Source organism: Vulpes vulpes, chromosome 11, assembly GCF_048418805.1.
Source record: "Vulpes vulpes isolate BD-2025 chromosome 11, VulVul3, whole genome shotgun sequence".
Classification (NCBI taxonomy): domain Eukaryota; kingdom Metazoa; phylum Chordata; class Mammalia; order Carnivora; family Canidae; genus Vulpes; species Vulpes vulpes.
Window position 1 is genome coordinate 76189622 of NC_132790.1, and position 18753 is coordinate 76208374.

At 34.8% G+C, this 18753-nt stretch overlaps 1 protein-coding gene across 30 annotated transcripts in view; it reads left to right on the plus strand.

The window, feature by feature from the left end:
• The window catches only part of TBC1D5 (TBC1 domain family member 5), a 529331-nt gene that overhangs the window by 374898 nt on the left and 135680 nt on the right, over positions 1-18753 (plus strand). For all 30 annotated transcript variants that reach the window (XM_072726774.1, XM_072726773.1, XM_072726763.1 and 27 more), the window contains one exon: positions 17345-17487. In XM_072726774.1, the coding sequence (XP_072582875.1) occupies positions 17345-17487 (143 nt within the window). The remainder of the gene's footprint in view (positions 1-17344; positions 17488-18753) is intronic.

Below are 18753 nucleotides of genomic sequence, written 5' to 3' on the forward strand. Positions count from 1 at the left end.
CATAGAAGTGCAACAATAAATAAATTACTTGTACCTCTCTCTCATTCACGATAAATCAGGCCAACTCACTATAAAGTAGGGATCTAGAGAACCTAACTATTTACATTTAATAAATCAGATCTAAGTGATATATATCAAAATCTGTTTACTATAAACAGAGAATGAAATGAATGTGTCCATACAATATTTATTTTTACAGTAGCCACAAACAAAAACGTCAGTAAATTTCTCTTAACAGGAAAGATACAGGTTGCATTCTTTGGCAACAAAACTTGAAACTAATAACAAAAAAAGAAACAACCCTCAGTGAAAACCTATTATAAAATATGAAAACTCTCTTTACTCTTGTTGTACTAAAAGGAACTCTAAAATTGCATAATTTTTAGAAAAAAGTGATAAAGTATGTTGATCATAACCTATTGATTTTGACTAAGACAATGATCTTAGAAGTTCTTAGCCTGATACTCTTAAAATACTACATGAAAAGGAGTAAAGATATGTGTATTAGATATGTATCTTAAGTGATAAAGAATACAACAGCAAAATAAATCTAAAGAACATAAAAAAGGAAGGAGTTAAAAGTAAAAGCCCACGTGAATTAGTAAGAAAACATAAATGACAACTAATGCATGAAGGAACTGTTTCTTTTGGGGGGAAATACATGATAAACATCTTAACATAGTTTAAAATAACAGAAAAATACAAACTATATGTGCATAAATTAAAAACAGATTACTAAAGTACAAATTTGTCAAAAGGTATGCGTTTCCAGTTGTAAAGTGAAGAAATCATGGGAATACAGTGTATAGCATGGTGATTAATAATACTATATTGTGTATTTGAAAATAGCTAGAGAGTAGATCCTAAAAGTTCTTAACACAAGAAAAAACATTCTGTAGCTGGTGATATTAATTGGATTTTTGTGGGGATTATTTTGCAATATGTGCAAGTATTGAGTCATTACATTGTATACCCAAAACTAATATAATGTTATGTCGGCTATACCTCAATAAAAAAATAACTTTTAAATTGCAAAGATAATTTTAAAAAATATACATTCAAGTATAGCCAGAAATGTTCTGGGATAAAAGAGTTATTATTAGCCCCACCCACTGAAAAATGTATTATAGATACCATAATTATAACAGTTTAGAATTGGCGCATAATTAGATATATTGGTAAAATAAAATAGAGTATCTGAAATAGACCCTCAATACATAGGGGAATTTAAAATATGATAAAAGCAGAATTTCAATTCAGAGGGAAAGCAATGGATTACTCAGTAAAACTATTTGGTAAACCATGAAATTAAATCTCTAGTTTTGCACTGTAACAAATGCCAGATGCATCAGTGATATAAACAAAACTGGAATAAAATTATTATTTTTATATTCTAAGGTGGAAAGTACAAAAACCGATAAACCATGAAGAAAAAGCTTGGTAAATTTGGCAACATTACAATAAAATTTCTTCCTGGGAAGAGAAACCTCCGTGTAGTCTGAGAAAGATGGAAAAAGTTAATAGGTCACTAAAATTTCCTTGGATCCTGGTAGCTTTTGTTCCCAGGATTATATATTCTTTGAATAGTGATTATCAAACTTGTACTTGCATCGAATCACCCCAAGGGTTTGTTCAAATACAAATTACTGGGCCCTGTACAGAATTCCTGATTTATTAGTCATAGGGTGGGTAAAATTTAAGAATTGCAATCTGAACAAATTCCCAGATAATGCTACTGCTACTAGTCTGGGACCATACTTTAAAAACCACTGTTTTACCATGTTCCTAAAGCCTCTCATTTTCCCCTGAGATCAGAGATCCACTAATATTGCTCTTTGTAATCGAGTTCTAAATCAAACTGAGATGTCAAGGAAAACATGAAGTAAGCAGTTCACTTTTTCCCATTATATAGTTAGAAGCATAAAGACCTATATAAGGGTCATCTATGCAGTATCATACAGAATAACAATGGAAGAATTCTAAATGCCCTAAAAGAAAAGAATGGTTATTTTTTTTTAATTTATTTATGATAGTCACGCAGAGAGAGAGAGAGAGAGAGAGAGAGAGAGAGAGAGAGGCAGAGACACAGGCAGAGTGAGAAGCAGGCTTCATGTACCGGGAGCCTGACGTGGGATTCGATCCTGGGTCTCCAGGATCGTGCCCTGGGCCAAAGGCAGGCGCCAAACCGCTGCGCCACCCAGGGATCCCAAAAAGAATGGTTAAATCATGATATATCCACTCACTAGAATAGTATGCAATCATAAAAAATGATAAGGTATTTCTATAAATGTGGTATGGAATGATCTCCATTTTATTTTATTTTTTAAGATTTATTTATTAATTTAAGAGAGAACACCAGCAAATCGTGGGGTAGGGTCAGAGGGGAAGGGAGAGAGTTTCAAGCAGACTTATCCCATGATCCTGAGATCACAACCTGAGCTAAAACCAAGAGTCAGACACTTAACTGACTGTGACATGCAGACACCCCGATGTCCATTTTCATAATCATTGTTAAATTAAAAAATACATGGTACAGTATGCTCCCATTTATGTTTTTAAAAGGTGCATGTATGCATTAAAATGACCCTATGTTAAGAAAGAACATTGACTGCCCTTAGGAAGGTATATTTAGAGGTAGAGGATCCGGGATGGGAAGGGAAATGTCTTCTCATTGCATGTCCTGCTATAAGTTAAAATTCTTTTTCACCATTTGAAAAAAAAAAAAGTTAACAGAACAATAGCTCTACATACTTTTCATTTAATTCATAGGAAATAAAAGAATTAGGAAGTGAGAAAGATGGCCAGATAAGAGGTCGTAGTCAGAAAACAATGGTTCAGACTCTGAGAGTGCAGATTTGTAGCTTCTCAGCAGCCAGCACTCAGCCAGTACCGGCTAGCTAATGTGGAAAGGAAATGAGTGTTGTTGATGGAAATAAATTTAAAGTATTTTATGTGATGTTTTTGTGCTTCATATTTGAGTTGGTTTATGAGCAGATTAATTTATGAACATATTATATACCATGATGTCCTCAGTAAGCTAGACTTCACTGAGTTTCTCTTCTCCGTTAGCCCAATATACAATTCTAGACCTCATAAGTCTTTCTAAAACCGGCTGACCAAAAGTGGCAATTAATTTTTCTTTGTAAGTTCTTAGTTCTTTATAGTTTCCTTAATGAGTTTTCTTGGGAAGAAGCACTCTAAATCTTGGTAGGATACTTTATCTGTAATCACCACTGTATTGTAACTGAGGTGCTCATGAAATAGCACATCATGATTCATCAGAGTAAGTCCTTCAGAAAGCCCCGTTCTTCTACTCTGAGAAACGCAGTTATCACACATTTGACAGCAATAGTAGATATTGTGCATCTTGAGTCTTGAAAGTTAGTCATTAATGTGAAGAGGTGATTTTTTAATATAAATCTGAATTAGATCTCCTTTAGGAATTAAAAGAGAATTCTAGAGGAGTATAAAAATGTTGGAGTAACGCTTCGCTAGGAGTTAAATTATCGTGTAAATCTGTAGTCTCTTTTTCATTGCGACATGCTCAATCTGTGCCATTTGCCTCTGTGGAGGCATCTGTAACTTGCAGGGGCCAGCTCTGCCTGTTTGGATCCATGATATATGTATTGGGGGTGAGCAAAGAAGTCACCTATCTCTGACACATGCAGGAGCTTTCCCATAAGTGCATCTAGTGCATATCTTCCACAGACCACTGAAATAAAACTGCTTTTAGATGGTTAAGGCATATTTTTAGATGATATATTTGGTAGTACTTTTAGAAATAAAAAAAGTCATAAGTGCATGATATTTGCCATTATCATCAAACTGTGTTTATTTTAAAACATTGAGTTGCAATCTTCTGTGCATAAGGAAACATTTTCCTTGCTTAATGTATATTTGTCCTTCTTTAAAAAAAATTTACACATATATAGTTGGCTGTAAAGTTGTCTGGGCACTAAACTTTAGCTGTTAACTATGGAGCTCGGATAAAATGAAGCAGCCAACCCCTCTTTAACCCTCTTTTGTTTCCCTGTTACTTCTATTACTAGGGAAAGGTTAACTTGTGGTGATTGAGTTGGGCTTCTGAATTCCTCACCAAAACCACACACCCAAAGTAATGCCTGTGGTGGCGCTGTCTTTTGCCCTCCCTGGCTCTTTCAGGTTTTCCTTGTCCCTCTGTCTCACCCTGCACCCTGGTAAGTCATCTGAGCCCCATGCAGATACATTCAGCTCATCACTTATATGCATTAATGGGTAGGAATAGGCATTTATAATCCTAAACGGTAGATAATCCAAAAACATTACATGGCTTTGGAATGTACTTAGTAATGTTTTAAATTGTTTACCTTACTGGTTATACTTTGCTAATGTTGCCATTAGTTTGCGTTCCTTGAACATACCAAGGTTGATTGGGGGACTTACTATGGAGGCGGCAAAGAAAAATGTAAAGTGACTATAGGAACTCAGATTGAGAGAACTTTTATTGAATTAGAATTTTACTTTGGATAATTTTCATGTTAATGATTGGAAGTTATCAGTATATCGTCCAGTCTAGGGCATAGCACAGTAACTGCCATAAAGTTGAAATTCAAGAAAACATTTGTCTTTAATGTTTTTCATAGCAATCATACTTAAGATCAGATCAGAGCTAGCCTAAACCAAGAGAGGAAGTCAGTGAAGGGTGTCCATTTCCCTCAACCCAACCATCCCACTTCCAGCTTAGTGAAGGTGAGTATTGCCAAGTCATGAACATTTTCCTGATATGGTGCTGGCTTATAGACTGTTCCATCAGTGGAGCTACACAGATTAGCTACTCAGTAGCAGAGACTTAATCCAGGAATCCCTCAAGAAGGAAGATATAATATTCCTTTGAAATGCAGGGAGGTACTTGGAAATAGGCACAGGGAGGCTTTGTATTCCTTTCAGTAGAATATAGCTTTCCACGGCAGTATAAGCATCTAAAATAAAATGAACAATAATAGAGAGCATAACTTACCAACTTAAGGTCCGTGGTTCCACAAAACTCCTGATGTAGTTTGCACATGAGTAGGTGTGGTATGTGTAGGTGTGTGTTATTTTAAGACAAGAGGGTTCATAAACTTAATTCTAAAAGGGATCCACAACTCCTCTATATCGAGAATTGAATTAAGTTTCACTATTTTATACTTTTAATAAACTTTTGCAAAGAGGGAGAGGAGACTACATGTCCATTGTCACTGCATCTCAAACATGTCCCTATTTGAACTTAAGACCTGTTGGAGAATTTAATTTTGTGAATTCCCATAACCACAGCTAGTTCCAGACTGGATTCAAAGACTGAATATGTAAATGGACAGTGGCCAGACAGTATAGAATAATAGAACTCTGACCCACATAAGAAGCCCAGGAATCCAAACCATAACCTCTTTGACAAAATCAGCCCAGAACAGTCAGAACTTGGTCAGTGACTGCCACCTTTCCTGTTTTTGCCTCCTTCCAGCTCGGAACTAGCCAGGGAAAGCCAAATACACATGATCCCCCAATCAGTCACATATGATGCTCCTTTTTTAGTTATCCTACGGCCATACTTAAAACCTTCAGTCAGGCATACCTGAGACCTTTCCTTTTTTCACTACAGACTTTTCTCACTCCCCTGTTTTTGATTCTTTGCCAAACACAGGTGATGGTAGCTGATTCCCTTGCTAAAGCAAGCCAAATAGGTAACCTCTGTTTATTTTTATTTGGATGGTCTTCCTTTATTTCAGCTGTGCATTGAGATGTGAAAGGTTCTAGGAAAAGTCCCTTATACTGAAAGGTCTCTTCCATCAGGACATCATAGAGCTGGTAGTAATGCCACTGAGTGAACATCTCTTAGAGTTTAGCTCTTTATTTTTCCAGAAATAACATTTATTTATTCATTCATTCATTTTTATTATTGAAGTATAATATATGTTATATTAGTTTCATGTATACAACATATTGATTCCACAATTCTGTACATTAGTCAGTGCTCACCACAATAATAGTAGTCACCCATCTGTCACCATACAGTTTTATTGCAATATTACTGACTATATTCCCTGTGCTGTACTTTTCTTGTCCATGGTTTATTTTCTACCCGGAAGTTACCTTGCAAACCCCTTTGTCTATTTTGCCCATCCCTCCACCAACTTTTTCTCTGTCAACCACCAGTCTATTTGTTTTATTTTTTAAATCCCACATGTAAGTGAAATCATACTGTACTTGACTTCACTGAGCATAATATTCTCTGGATCCATTCACATTATCACAAATGGCAAGATCTCATTCTTTTTCATGGCTGAGTAATAATATTCTGTTGTACATATGTACCGCATCTTCTATATCCATCTGTTGGTGGACATTTGGGCTACTTCCATATCTTGGCTACTATAAATAATTCTGCAGTAAATGCAAGGGTGCATATACATTTTTGAATTAGTGTTTTTATTTTCTGTGGGTTAATACCCAGTAGTGGAATTACTAGATCATGTGGTATCTCTAATTTTCTGAGACACCTCCATACTATTTTCCACAAGGAGCACACCAACTTACATTCCCACCAACAGTGCACAAGCGTTTCCCTTTTCTCCACGTCCTCACTAACAATTATTATTTTTTATCTTTTCGATCGTAGCCATTCTGGCAGGTGTGATGTGATATCTCTCTGTAGTTTTGATTCTCCTTTCTCTGACTAGTGATGTTAGGCATCTTTTAATGTGTCTGTTGGCCATCTACATGTCTTCTTTGGAAAAATGTCTATTCGGGTCTCGGTTCATTTTTAAATTGGATTATTTGTTTTTTTAGTGTTGAGTTTTATGAGTTCTTTATCAAACCCTTATGGGATACATACATCATTTGCAAGTATCTACTCCTGTTGCTTTTTCATTTTGGTGATGGTTTTCTTTGCTGTAGAAACACTTTTCATTTTGATGTCCCAATTGTTTATTTTTGCTTTTCCCTTGCCTAAAGAGACATATCTGTTGATGTGTTGCTGTGGCTAATGTCCAAAAGATAACCGTCTATGTTTTCTTTTAGGAATTTTATGGTTTTAGGTCTCACATTTAAATTTTTAATCCATTTTTAATTTATTTTTGTGTATGGTATAAGAAAGTGGTCTGATTTCATTCTTTTGCATGTGGCCGTCCAGTTTTCCCAGCACCATTTATTGAAAAGACTTGTTCCCATTGTAAATTCTTTTTATCCTTCCTGTTGTTAATGTCATGTATCACATTGATTGGTTTGTGAATATGGAACCACCCTTGAATCCCTGGAATAAATCCCATTTGATTGTAGTGAGTGATTCTTGCAATAGATTATTGAATTCATTTTGCTTATATTTTGTTGAGATTATTGCATCCATGTTCATCAAAAATTGAATTATAGAAGTGTCTTTATCTGGTTTCGATATCAGGGTAATGCTTGCCTTGTAAAATGAACTTGGAAGCATTCCTTCCCCTTCAATTTATTGGAATAGTTTAGGAAGAATAGGTATTAACTCTTTCTCAAATGTTTGGTAGAATTTACCTGAGAAGCCATCTGGTCCTGTACTTTTGTTTGTTGGGGAGTTTTTTGATTATCAGTTCAGTTTCATTACTAGTTATTAGTCTGTTCAATTTTTCTCATTCTTCCTCATTCAGTTTTAGAAGATTGTATGTTTCTAGGAATTTATCCATTTCTTCTAGGTTATCCAATTTATTGGCATGCAATTTTTTATAATATAATATTCTCTTAAAATTCTTTATATTGCTGTAGTGTCAGTTATTTTTCCTCTGTCATTTCTGATTCTATTTATTTATATGAGTCCTCTGTCTTTTTTTATTGATGAATCTGGCTAAAAGTTGATCAATTTTATCTTTTCAGAGTACCAACTCTTGGTTTCATTGATCTTTTCTATTTTTTTGTCTCTATTTCATTTATTTTCACCCTTATCTTCATTATGTCCTTCCTTTTACTAGCTTTGGTCTTTGTTTTTATTTATGTCTGTTTGTCTTCTCATTTCTTTAGGTGTAAGGTTAGGTTATTCATTTGAGTTTTTTTTTTTCTTAAGGTAAGCCTGCACCACCATAAACTTCCCTCTTAGATCTGCTTTTGCTACATCCCAAAGATTTTAGACCATTGTGTTTTCATTTCATTTTTGTTTTTTGTTTTTTTTTAAAGATTTTGTTTATTTGAGAGAGAGCGCGCACGCGCGCATGAATGGAGGGCAATGGCAGAGGGAGAAGCAAACTCTCCACTAAGCAGGGAGCACAACACTAGGCTCAATCCCAAGATCCTGAGATCATGACCTGAGCTGAAGGCAGATGCTTAATGGACTGAGCCACCCAGGCACCTTTTTATCTTACATACATGTTATATTCTAGATCTGAGCAAGGTGATAGTGCAGAACCTTAGAGTGAGAACAGCTCACAGGTGAAGCAGAATAAATAAACACCAAAGAGTTGACCATTCAGCCAAGCTCTCTGTATTATACAGGTTCTGCATGGGAAATGCAAGAATACCCGTTTGGGTCCTGGTGGCTTTGGGATTCTGATTTGAGAACCCACACTCTGGACTAAGCCATTTCCCTCTTAGGCTATATCTCTTTGCACTAAGCTAATCAGCCATGTCCTATCATGTCCCACTCTCTTACCTCATTAGAACCAATCACAAATGGCATGGGAAGGCCATTAGCTCAGGACTAAACATGAAGGGCCTCAAATTTAGTGTTTACTCTGCCTTCAAATGAGATTATATCTATCCATCATAATTTATATTTTAAAAACATTGACTTGTAAATGTTAATGTTTAAAATGTCACAATTTTTATAGCCTTGTTTTGGCATTTCTTCATCTTATAATACACTGGGAGTTAAAAAAAAAAAAAATCAAAGTGGCCTAGCTTCTCTCAACCTTTGGGAGGTCTCCTTCTCTTCCACATCCATGTCTGTCTTTTTTATTGGATAATACTTTTATAGTGTTTGTGGTTTTTTTAAATAAAAGTTTAGAAGTTAATAGAGATAGAATGTGAAGAGGTATTTGGCTTTTTGTGTTTTCTGTCTCAGCCAATAGATGTTTAGTGGTTGTTGGTCCAACAATTAGACATGTTGAGTAAGCTGATTTGAAGACCCACACTCAGGACCAAGCTGTGGAGATGTGGAGAGAAACCAGATTTACCTATATGGTGATTCTCTTATTGTGGCCCCCCAATCAGTAGCATCAGTAACTCCAGGAACTAGTTCAAAATGCAAATTATCAGGCCCCACCTGAATCTCAAAATCATAATCCAAAAACTTTCAATATGGGTTTTAACAGTGTGTGTTTTAATAAACCCTTCAGGCTACCCTACTACATGCTAAAGTTTGAGACCACTACTCTAATTAGAAGGGTCATTCAATAGTTTAACCCTTTTTCTTCTCCTGGAGTAACAATTTACTTGAATGTATGGTAGATTTTAGGAGCCCTAATAGCTGGCACCTTAAAATGGACAGGAAACAGGAATCTGTGACCTGCAGGCTTGTGCTTCTCAAACTTTAATATACACACAGATCCCCTGAAAATCTTACTAAAATGAAGATTCTGGTTTCAGTAAGATTGTGTTAGGGGTGTAGGAGTCTGCATTTCTAACAAGCTCCCAGGAGATGATGCTGGTCTTAGATCATACTTTGAGTAGCAGAGTCTTGGTAGAAACAGGTTCCAGCTGAGGAACATCTGAGGTATGAACAAGCAGGGAGCCAGATCAGGAAATGTAGGGAGAGGTCCAAGAAGCCTTAGGCGGCCTTGATCAATTCTTCCATAGGTGTGATCACTTACTATTTAATGTGTGTTCAGGGATCTCTACAGAAATGAGAACCTTAGGGAAACATCTATTTAGCAGCTAGAAAACCTGTGAGAGATCAAGGATGTAGGGTCAAGAAATGCCTGGAGAGTAGGATTCATGTTAATTTAATAAGCGTTTGTTAATCCCCTACCTCATGTGTAATACCAAATAACCCCAAGGAGCTTGTGATCTGCTAGAGAAGGGAGAGAAGCCAAACCAAACTATCAGTAACTAACCCTTCAGCTGGAATTTGCTTATCAGTGGAAAATGTAATTAGCAGTGACACCAGTAGATAGTGGAACCTCCAAACATCTGCCCTAAGTGAAATACCTGTCCTAGCCTCTGAGCAGTCAGGCCAGGTGAGGATGACTTAGGTTCAGGAAGAAGAAAAGGAAGACAGAGCCAGTAAAACCAATCTCAGAGGCTGCTTACAGCTATAGGTAAGCGATAAGTGGTCAAAAGGAATCAAGCACCACTGCTGCCTTTTAGGAATGGGTTCAGTCTTACTTTCTTGATTACATATTACCGGCCTACAGATTCAAGGTTTTTTTTTTTTTTTTTAATTTTTTTTTTTAATTTTTTTATTTATTTATGATAGTCACACACAGAGAGAGAGAGAGGCAGAGACACAGGCAGAGGGAGAAGCAGGCTCCATGCACCGGGAACCCGATGTGGGATTCGATCCCGGGTCTCCAGGATCGCGCCCTGGGCCAAAGGCAGGCGCTAAACCGCTGCGCCACCCAGGGATCCCCCAGATTCAAGGTTTTACCTCTATCCTGAATTGCATGGATCCTGATATTTTTCACTGTAGTGTTATGCCTCATGTCACTTCTTCCAACAATGTGTGTAAATGCATTAGATTTATGCAGAGGAATTTGAAAAACGTTACTCAGAGAGGTTAAGATCCCACTGGTGTTTAAAATGGTCTAGGACAATTTTTAAAAACAGTAAAGTCACACAAGTTTTGTGTCTTAACGAGTTTCAGATTAGGGAGGATAGGAGCAATTATTTTTAGCAATTCTCTATACTCTTTTAGAAGACTGATTTGATCATAATTCCCTTTCCTAAGGTAAAATGACAAAACAAAACCTCTTTACAGACTTTCTAGAAGTAAAAATCATCTGTAATATGAATAAAGACTGTATTCACAGAGCCTAAAATTAATTTTCCTTGACATAACCATCAACTGTCCATTAATTCTTCATGTTGTTATTTATAGGGTAGTGGCTTCCAAGTAATTTTCTCAAGGAAATGTCCAATAGCAGCTCACTACAAGTGGAGCCCAAGTAAATGATAGGATAGTAAAATCAGTTCTCAGCAACTTTTACTCCCATAGTCCTCTTGAGGCAGAGCTAAGATTTCGACCTGCATACTGGTTGAAATGTACAATAGGATTCTCAAAGAGCACATCCTGTTCATACAACTAAATCTATGTTAAAGGAATACCATATTTAACTAGCTTTATTTGAATTTGCTGGTATATCGCATATCCTAAAATTACTAGTCCTTGAAATACCATACTTCTAAACCTAATAGCAGGTATACATTGAAAAGAGAGATGTATGAATATGAGTATGTGTATTTGTGCTCAAGTGAGAGAGAGAGAGAGAGAGAAAATATTCAAAGGTTACACAGCTTCTAAACATATGATGGTCATCTTCTAATGCATAGCATTCTTATGAAAAACATAGATGCACAAGCTGTTTTCCATTCAAACTATTTTTGCAAAGAGTGTATTACAGTTCTGACAAAACAGCTTCAAACTCTCACGAAAGAGAATAAATTACAGTAGGAATGGGTGGTAATTATTAGGAACTTATTTTTGGAATAAGAAACCTTCCTTAATAAAGGGCTGTGTACTGCCCTCTAAAAGAAATAGAGAATTTTCTCAGTCAAAAACATATTTTTAACAGTTAGTGTACATATCCTGTGGGGGTTAAATTAAGTTTTAACATGTGTTCCCAGAAAGCCAAATTCAAGCTGGGTTCAAACCATGGATTACAAGGAGCACGTAGAAAGTAAATTTGAGTTCTATAAAGATAATAATTAATTCAAAGTTTCAGTTCCTTCTGTTTTTTTAAGTAGAGTTTAATGGGCTTGAAGTATTCGGATCTTTCTGTAACATATGTAGATCCCAAGCATTTGAAAGAGGACTGAACCGAAACAGTACTAGGTAAAGAAAAAAAATAGTAAATAGGCTAAGCATCTTCCAGTAATGTATTCTGCAGGGTTGGTAGAAGAAGAATGTGAAAATGGAAAAATGCTTTATTTTGGTTTCCATCTTTTGTGGCTCTGTTCTCCAAAGAAGTAAGAATTAAAGATGAGAATGCCTTGTGACCCTAATTATAATAACTGCAATATTTGGTTCTGATTTTAAGACTATATTCACAGAGTTGATATAAAGGAAAACTCAGGGTAAATTAATGTAAAAAGAACTGAGTACAAAGGAACTCAATATAAGAAGAGCCTCAACTTCATCAAGGAGATACCAACCATGGAGATGACAGTTTGGTTTGCTGTTGTTTTCCTCTGATACTAATACAGAATTTGTATTCTGTGCTTATTCTCTGCCCTGCATGGGCTATTTAAAAATTAATTGTAAGGTTTGAAAAGTACAAATGAACAGAAAGCAAAGAAGCAAAATTAATATCATTAAACAAAAATCTCTTGTGTTGCAGTATGCTTACCCAGTGCTATCATTTTGTGATCACAGGTTGCTTAAAATGCCCTTATAATGTTTGTTAAATTAAACTGAATATACCTTTTTTTTATTTTACTTGTTCTTGTAAGCTGGCTTTGCCTATATCTTACTAACAGGTCATTAAAGGAATAGGAAAAGGAAATGAAGATACAATATATAAGTTTCTTCCTACATGTATAACCTACTACAGTCATGTTGGATGAAGCCTATGTTTAGTTAAACCTCAAATTGGTCATTTTCATAAACCACTAAAAAATGGATTTCTCTTGGTGTTTCCATGGGTCATTCACCAAGCAATAATACCATCAGGAGTTACTGATCCCCTGGGGATAGCAGCTTAATTACACAGAAATTTTAAATTGAGAATAGTGTTATAAGTGCAGATATAGAAACAGTCCTGTCTTCGGGTGGTTTATTATTAAATTTAATACCTCAGACGATCTTTTTTGTTTGTGTAGATTTTAATTACTAAGGTCTGGAAAAATATGAATTATTGTATTATCACAAGTGATAAAATGTGTACAGTTATGAGCATTCCAATCTGCAGGTGTAACACACATAAAGCAAGATTAATAGTATCAAGCAATTAAACTGAAGCTATCTTTAAGGGGAAAAGAAAGCCTTAATGCTACCCTTAAGTGTAAGTTAAACTCGCGTTAAATATTTTTAACTGCAATAAAAGCATGTTAATTTTAGGAGTGACTTCTTTATAAGACCTCATTTCTTCGAGTAAGTTTTCCTTTCTAAGAATACAAAAGCTTACTGAAATAATTTCTGTTGGTAACTCATTCCATAAAGAACGGAATTTTTCCTTGGCTTTTAAGCTCAATGAAGAAAGCCCAAAATAGCACAGGAAATTTTGTGTGTGGTGAATATATGTATGAACTAAATCTAGTAGGGATTAAAATGATTAAATTATTGATAAGGTCATTGTGGTCCCAAAGCTTTCCATTAGTCATATAGTACTACTTAAATATTTTGAGAATTTGGCTTTAATTTTCCTATAATTGCATATAAAATAGAGGAAACAGTGTTTTGCTTTAATTTTATATCCTTGCATGTATAACTTACTAACAGTCTTATATAAAAGGAACATGCCAGGCATCTAATAATAAAATTTTTTCCTTATGTGTTTCTGGGGTTTTTTCCCCCACTTCCTGAATTATTTTTATGCTCCCTCTAACAAGATCACTGCCTATATTTTCAATTTAGCTACACCTTTGCCTCTCAGTAGCATGACAGGTGGCTTTACAGTGAGTTTATCAAGACCTTGGTAAACACATAGAGCACTTAGCAAAGTGTACAGAGCTCTTTACAGAGAACTTTCTGGATCTTTCTTTGTCTCTCTGACTCTCTCTCTCTCTCTCTCTCTCTCTCTCACACACACACACACACACACACAGAAGATTTGGTCCTTGCCCTGGAATTATTTAGCAGTGTACTTGGCAAGGTGAAACTTCAAAAATAAAGCAATGTGAAACATTTATAAAGCACCACATCACAGATTACACATTAAACATAAAAGTACTGAAGACTTACCTTCTGTGTAGTTTGATGATATGTTTTATTCAATGTAGATTTCTAGATATTTGCAGTTCTCCCTCCTGACAGTGCTGCAGTGGAGATTGCTGCGTCTGTGTATCTGTGGGGTCATTTTCCAAGCTAAGCTGAAATAACCCTGAACAGCAGGAAAGTTGCATGAGAAGTTTGAGTAGTAACTGGGCATTTTGTTCTAGAAATAGGAGTAATATATATTATTTCTTTAAGAGGGGAGAAGGGCTGTGTTTTCTTTTCCTTCTTTTTTTTTTTTGTTCTTGAAGCACCATCTGTGATGAAACCAAAGCTGTGATTGTCCATAAGAAAATGAGAGAACTTTGAGCTTTAAGCAAGAGGCAAAAACATAGTATTGTATTCTCTGTGGTGAATATTAACCTTCATCAGGTTTTTTTTTCTTTTTTTGCTAAATGATTGTCTATTTTAGCATGATAGGTACCAACTTTTTTAAAAAGTCATTTGACTTTTAATGGGAGGTAGCAGGAAAAACAGAAAATTCTTCCCCACACATAAGAAGGCTAACCAAAAGTAATGTCTTTTAGGAAACAGTTACATAAATGCACTTATTCAAATAGGGAGAATATTAAAATAACTTTCATGAATGAAAGGAGTGAGTTCAAGGCACAATACAATTTTGTAGGGCAGCCTGGGTGGCTCAGCGGTTTAGCGCTGCCTTCAGCCCAGGGTATGATCCTGGAGACCCAGGATCGAGTCCCACGTCGGGCCCCCTGCATGGAGCCTGCTTCTCCCTCTGCCTGTGTCTCTGCTTCTCTCTGTGTGTCTCTCTCATGAATAAATAAATAAAATCTTTAAAAAAATACAATTTTGTTGGTGTGATTCTTTTTTTAAAAAAATTATTTTGATTATAGTTGACACACAATGTTACATTAGGTTCAGATTATGCTATGCTCACCTCAAGTGTGTAGCTATCATTTTGTAGATGTGATTCTTGAATTTTGTACTGGCATCCAGATTTGAATCAGGAAGGATCAGTTAAATGTCAGAATTCTATTTTGAAACTGCCAAAATTTGCCTGTTAAACTAAAATGAATTCTTATTTTATTTTTTCAGCTTTATTGAAGTATAATCAACAATAAAATTGTGAGATATTTAAAGTGTGCATTGTAATGATTTGATATATGTGTACATTGTGAAAGGATTCCTCCCATCTCGTTAACACACCCATCACTTCACACATTTTGTTCTTTTTTTTTTTTTTTTAAGATTTATTTATTCATGAGAGACACAGAGAGAGAGTGGCAGAGAGAGACGCAGGCTTCATGCAGGGAGCCCGACATGGGACTCGATCCTGGGTCTCCAAGATCATGCCCTGGGCCAAAGGTGGCGCTAAACCGCTGAGCCACTGGGACTGCCCCACTTCACACATATCATTCATTCATTCATTCATTCATTTATGGTGAGAATAGTTTAATTCCCTTGGCAAATTTTGATTATATAATACCGTGTTATCAACTACAATTAGCGTGTTATAGTTTAGATCTTCATCAGTTTTTACACCGATGAATTTTTCTTCCAGTTGTATCAGTTGAATAACTGTAAATGATCACATTCTGTTTTAGTCATTTAGTAATGCAGATACAACTACCAGCCTAAAGATCCTTTAAACAGATCCCTAAAATGGTTTAATCCAGGTACTTTTTTGATTTGCCCATTCTCTGGTTCCCCTGATACTCCTTGCAAGACTGGTTAATTCTTTGTCATTAAGAAGAGCTTCCTATGTAACTTAGAGATATTTTTGTACTTCTTTAAATAGTAAATATTGGCATTTGTAATTTGAAAGAATTAAACTTGTGGAGAAATAATGTTTTTCCCTAAGCCACATACAGGCAGCATGAGACCAGAAAAATAGTTTGTTTTAGTCATCTCTTATATTAACAGTAGAGTAAGAATTGGAAGATAGATAAAAATTATAAATGATACTGTAACATTTTTTAGAAAGATGTTACTTAGGCATTAAATCTTCTTCTGAAAAAGCAAGTAATTTAAGGTGTAATTGAAAATACAATTTAATTATTCTGTTGATTAATTTGATAATATGAATGAAAGAACTTCAGTATTTGATTGTATGATTCCTAATAACTGTGATACGTTTGTATGATTATACACTATATTGTCACAGCTTTGATTCCTCCTTAAATATAATACTCCCTGAAGAAAGTACTTGAATTTAGGGTGGTGGTGAGGGGTTGGTGCTCACTTTAACCCCACTGATGGTTAAATTTGTTTTCTAATTTTGCAAAGAGGTAATCTCTTAACTAGTTTTTAAAGAATTCCCTTTCTTCTGTACTATTTGATATACTAGAAATTTGGAATTTTTGATTCTTTGTTATGTGCCAGGGCCACATAGAATTTCTAGCTGAAATTCCTGGAGAAAGATTTGTGTAAGGAAATTATAGCCATGTTACATAGAATTAGAAGTAAATGGATAAAAAATAGATATCAGAGTGAATTGTTTTAATATTTTTATAAAAATATGAATAGCTAAGTGTTTATTGAAAATTTGAAGTATATCTGTTTATGACATATAATTACATACAGACCTTCTTTAGTATTCTGATAAGCTGCCTATATGTACTTATAGCTTAGATATCTATTTTCCTGGCCATAGAAGTGACACTGTTTTTTAAAAATAGCCCTAAAAAGATATCCTCACTGATAAGGTTTATGTATTCTAAAGTTTAAAATATCACTATTTGTTTCATTTGAGATAATTGTCTATACTTGACAAAAAAAATACGTATCTACTATTTTTCCCCACATTTAATTTTAAAATGGATATTTTAAAATAAGAGTGAGATATGAATGCAGTTTTCTATTCAGTTATAATTAATTTGTTGTACAGTTATTTTCAAAAGTCCAGTTAACAACAACAAAAACAGTAGTGATCATAAAATTTTGGAAAATTCTGTTTTTTAATTGCTAGCCTTACCTATGAGGCAACTGTCAGACCATTGTGCATTCATTTTCCTCTTTGCCTTTTGAGTTTTGGGATTTGTATTAAATATGAAAGATTTCTACCCTTTTCAAATATCATCCTAGTGTTTTTTATATATAGGAATAAATTTTGATGATTGTGGCACAGTTATAAAATTACAAAATTCATTTGAAAACTTAAAACTTGGATTTTACTGTATTATATATTTGATATATAATATTTGTTCAGTGTGATCAGTTAAAAATTATAATTTTTTCACAAATATAGGAGAAAATGATTCCTCTTTACATTGTTCTCAAAAGTACTGTTTTCTGAATGTTGGTTTTGTTTCTTTTCAGACGGTGGGTCCGGCTACTGTTTGGACGAGAGTTCCCCCTGCAGGATCTTCTGGTGGTCTGGGATGCCTTGTTCGCAGATGGCCTCAGCCTGAGTTTAGTTGATTATATCTTCATAGCCATGTTACTCTACATTCGAGATGCTTGTAAGTGTTAATGACCTTGCCTACATTCATGTTGGCAGTCCTGATTTTTTTTAATGTGTTTTATCTTTTAAATATACTTTACCTTTTATTCTGAATTCCCATACCTACATTTTTATAGTAGGTAATATATTGAGGTTTCAAAGGAACATACTAAATATCTTTTTTTGTTAGTTAACTGTGTACATGTTGGGAAATGTGGGTGATTTTATCCTGAGAGAATTGGAATATTCTTCAGAGCCATTTTTTTAAAGACTTTATTCCTGCTTTAATTCCTCATTACACACATTTGTGAAATGCACTTATAAAAAGCTAGTATTTCAGATATGTTTAGAGCTCCACCTTCTGACAGGTAGAGAGTATTCAAAGATATTTATCAGGAGACTGGAGCTATTTTTATAGTATCAACAACTTGCCAATAAAAAAATAAATATTACATTTAAAGATATTTTAACTTCTCCTCAGTTATATTTTAGCCAAATGTATTTCTCAGTAGATTGCCAAATGGTAGACATATTCCTATCTCATGAGATCTACCTTAGGATGCTTGCCATAGCTGGAAAGCCAGTGCCTATCTGTTTGGAGTAGTCTGATAATCTTCAGCTTGAAGAAAATATCAGAGCATGTTTTAAATTTTGAAATACCTCAAATTGTTTTCCTTCTGAGAAAAATAATCACTGTTCACAAAACAAGATTTGTAAGCCAAAATATAATTAGAAAGATTGCACAACGTGATGATTAAATAGGAAATTAAAAAAAAAAAAAACTCTTAGGAGTAGGACTTTGTCAGAAGAACATAAACTCTTGGGATCATTCATAATCTTGACTTTTACATTACTATGTGGTTCTCTTTATTTGTTCACTGAATACCAGTTGTGCCAGATGCTCTTGTTATGCCTCTGGTGACACTAATAATATTCTTTAAAATTTTAGATTATACTTTTTTAATTCCCCCCAAAATTACTTGAATGACTAAATGACAGGAGCGCCACATTTTATCCAAAAATTGTGGTTTTTTTCTGTGCCTCGAAGGTCAAATAGTTTAGGTTTTGACAGACTAAGTGAAAAGTTCCTTCTTTCTAAGTCAGAGCTAATCAAATAAGAACATGGAAATTATAAAAGCTAACATCTGGAAAGTGGAGAAAGATGTTTGGGTAGATTTGATGGATACTGGATTTTAGAATATTCGATACTAATCTCTCGTAGTAGGAATTTTAAAATGTAAATAATAAAAAAACAAAAGGAATAAGGAGCCTCTTTTAAAAAATG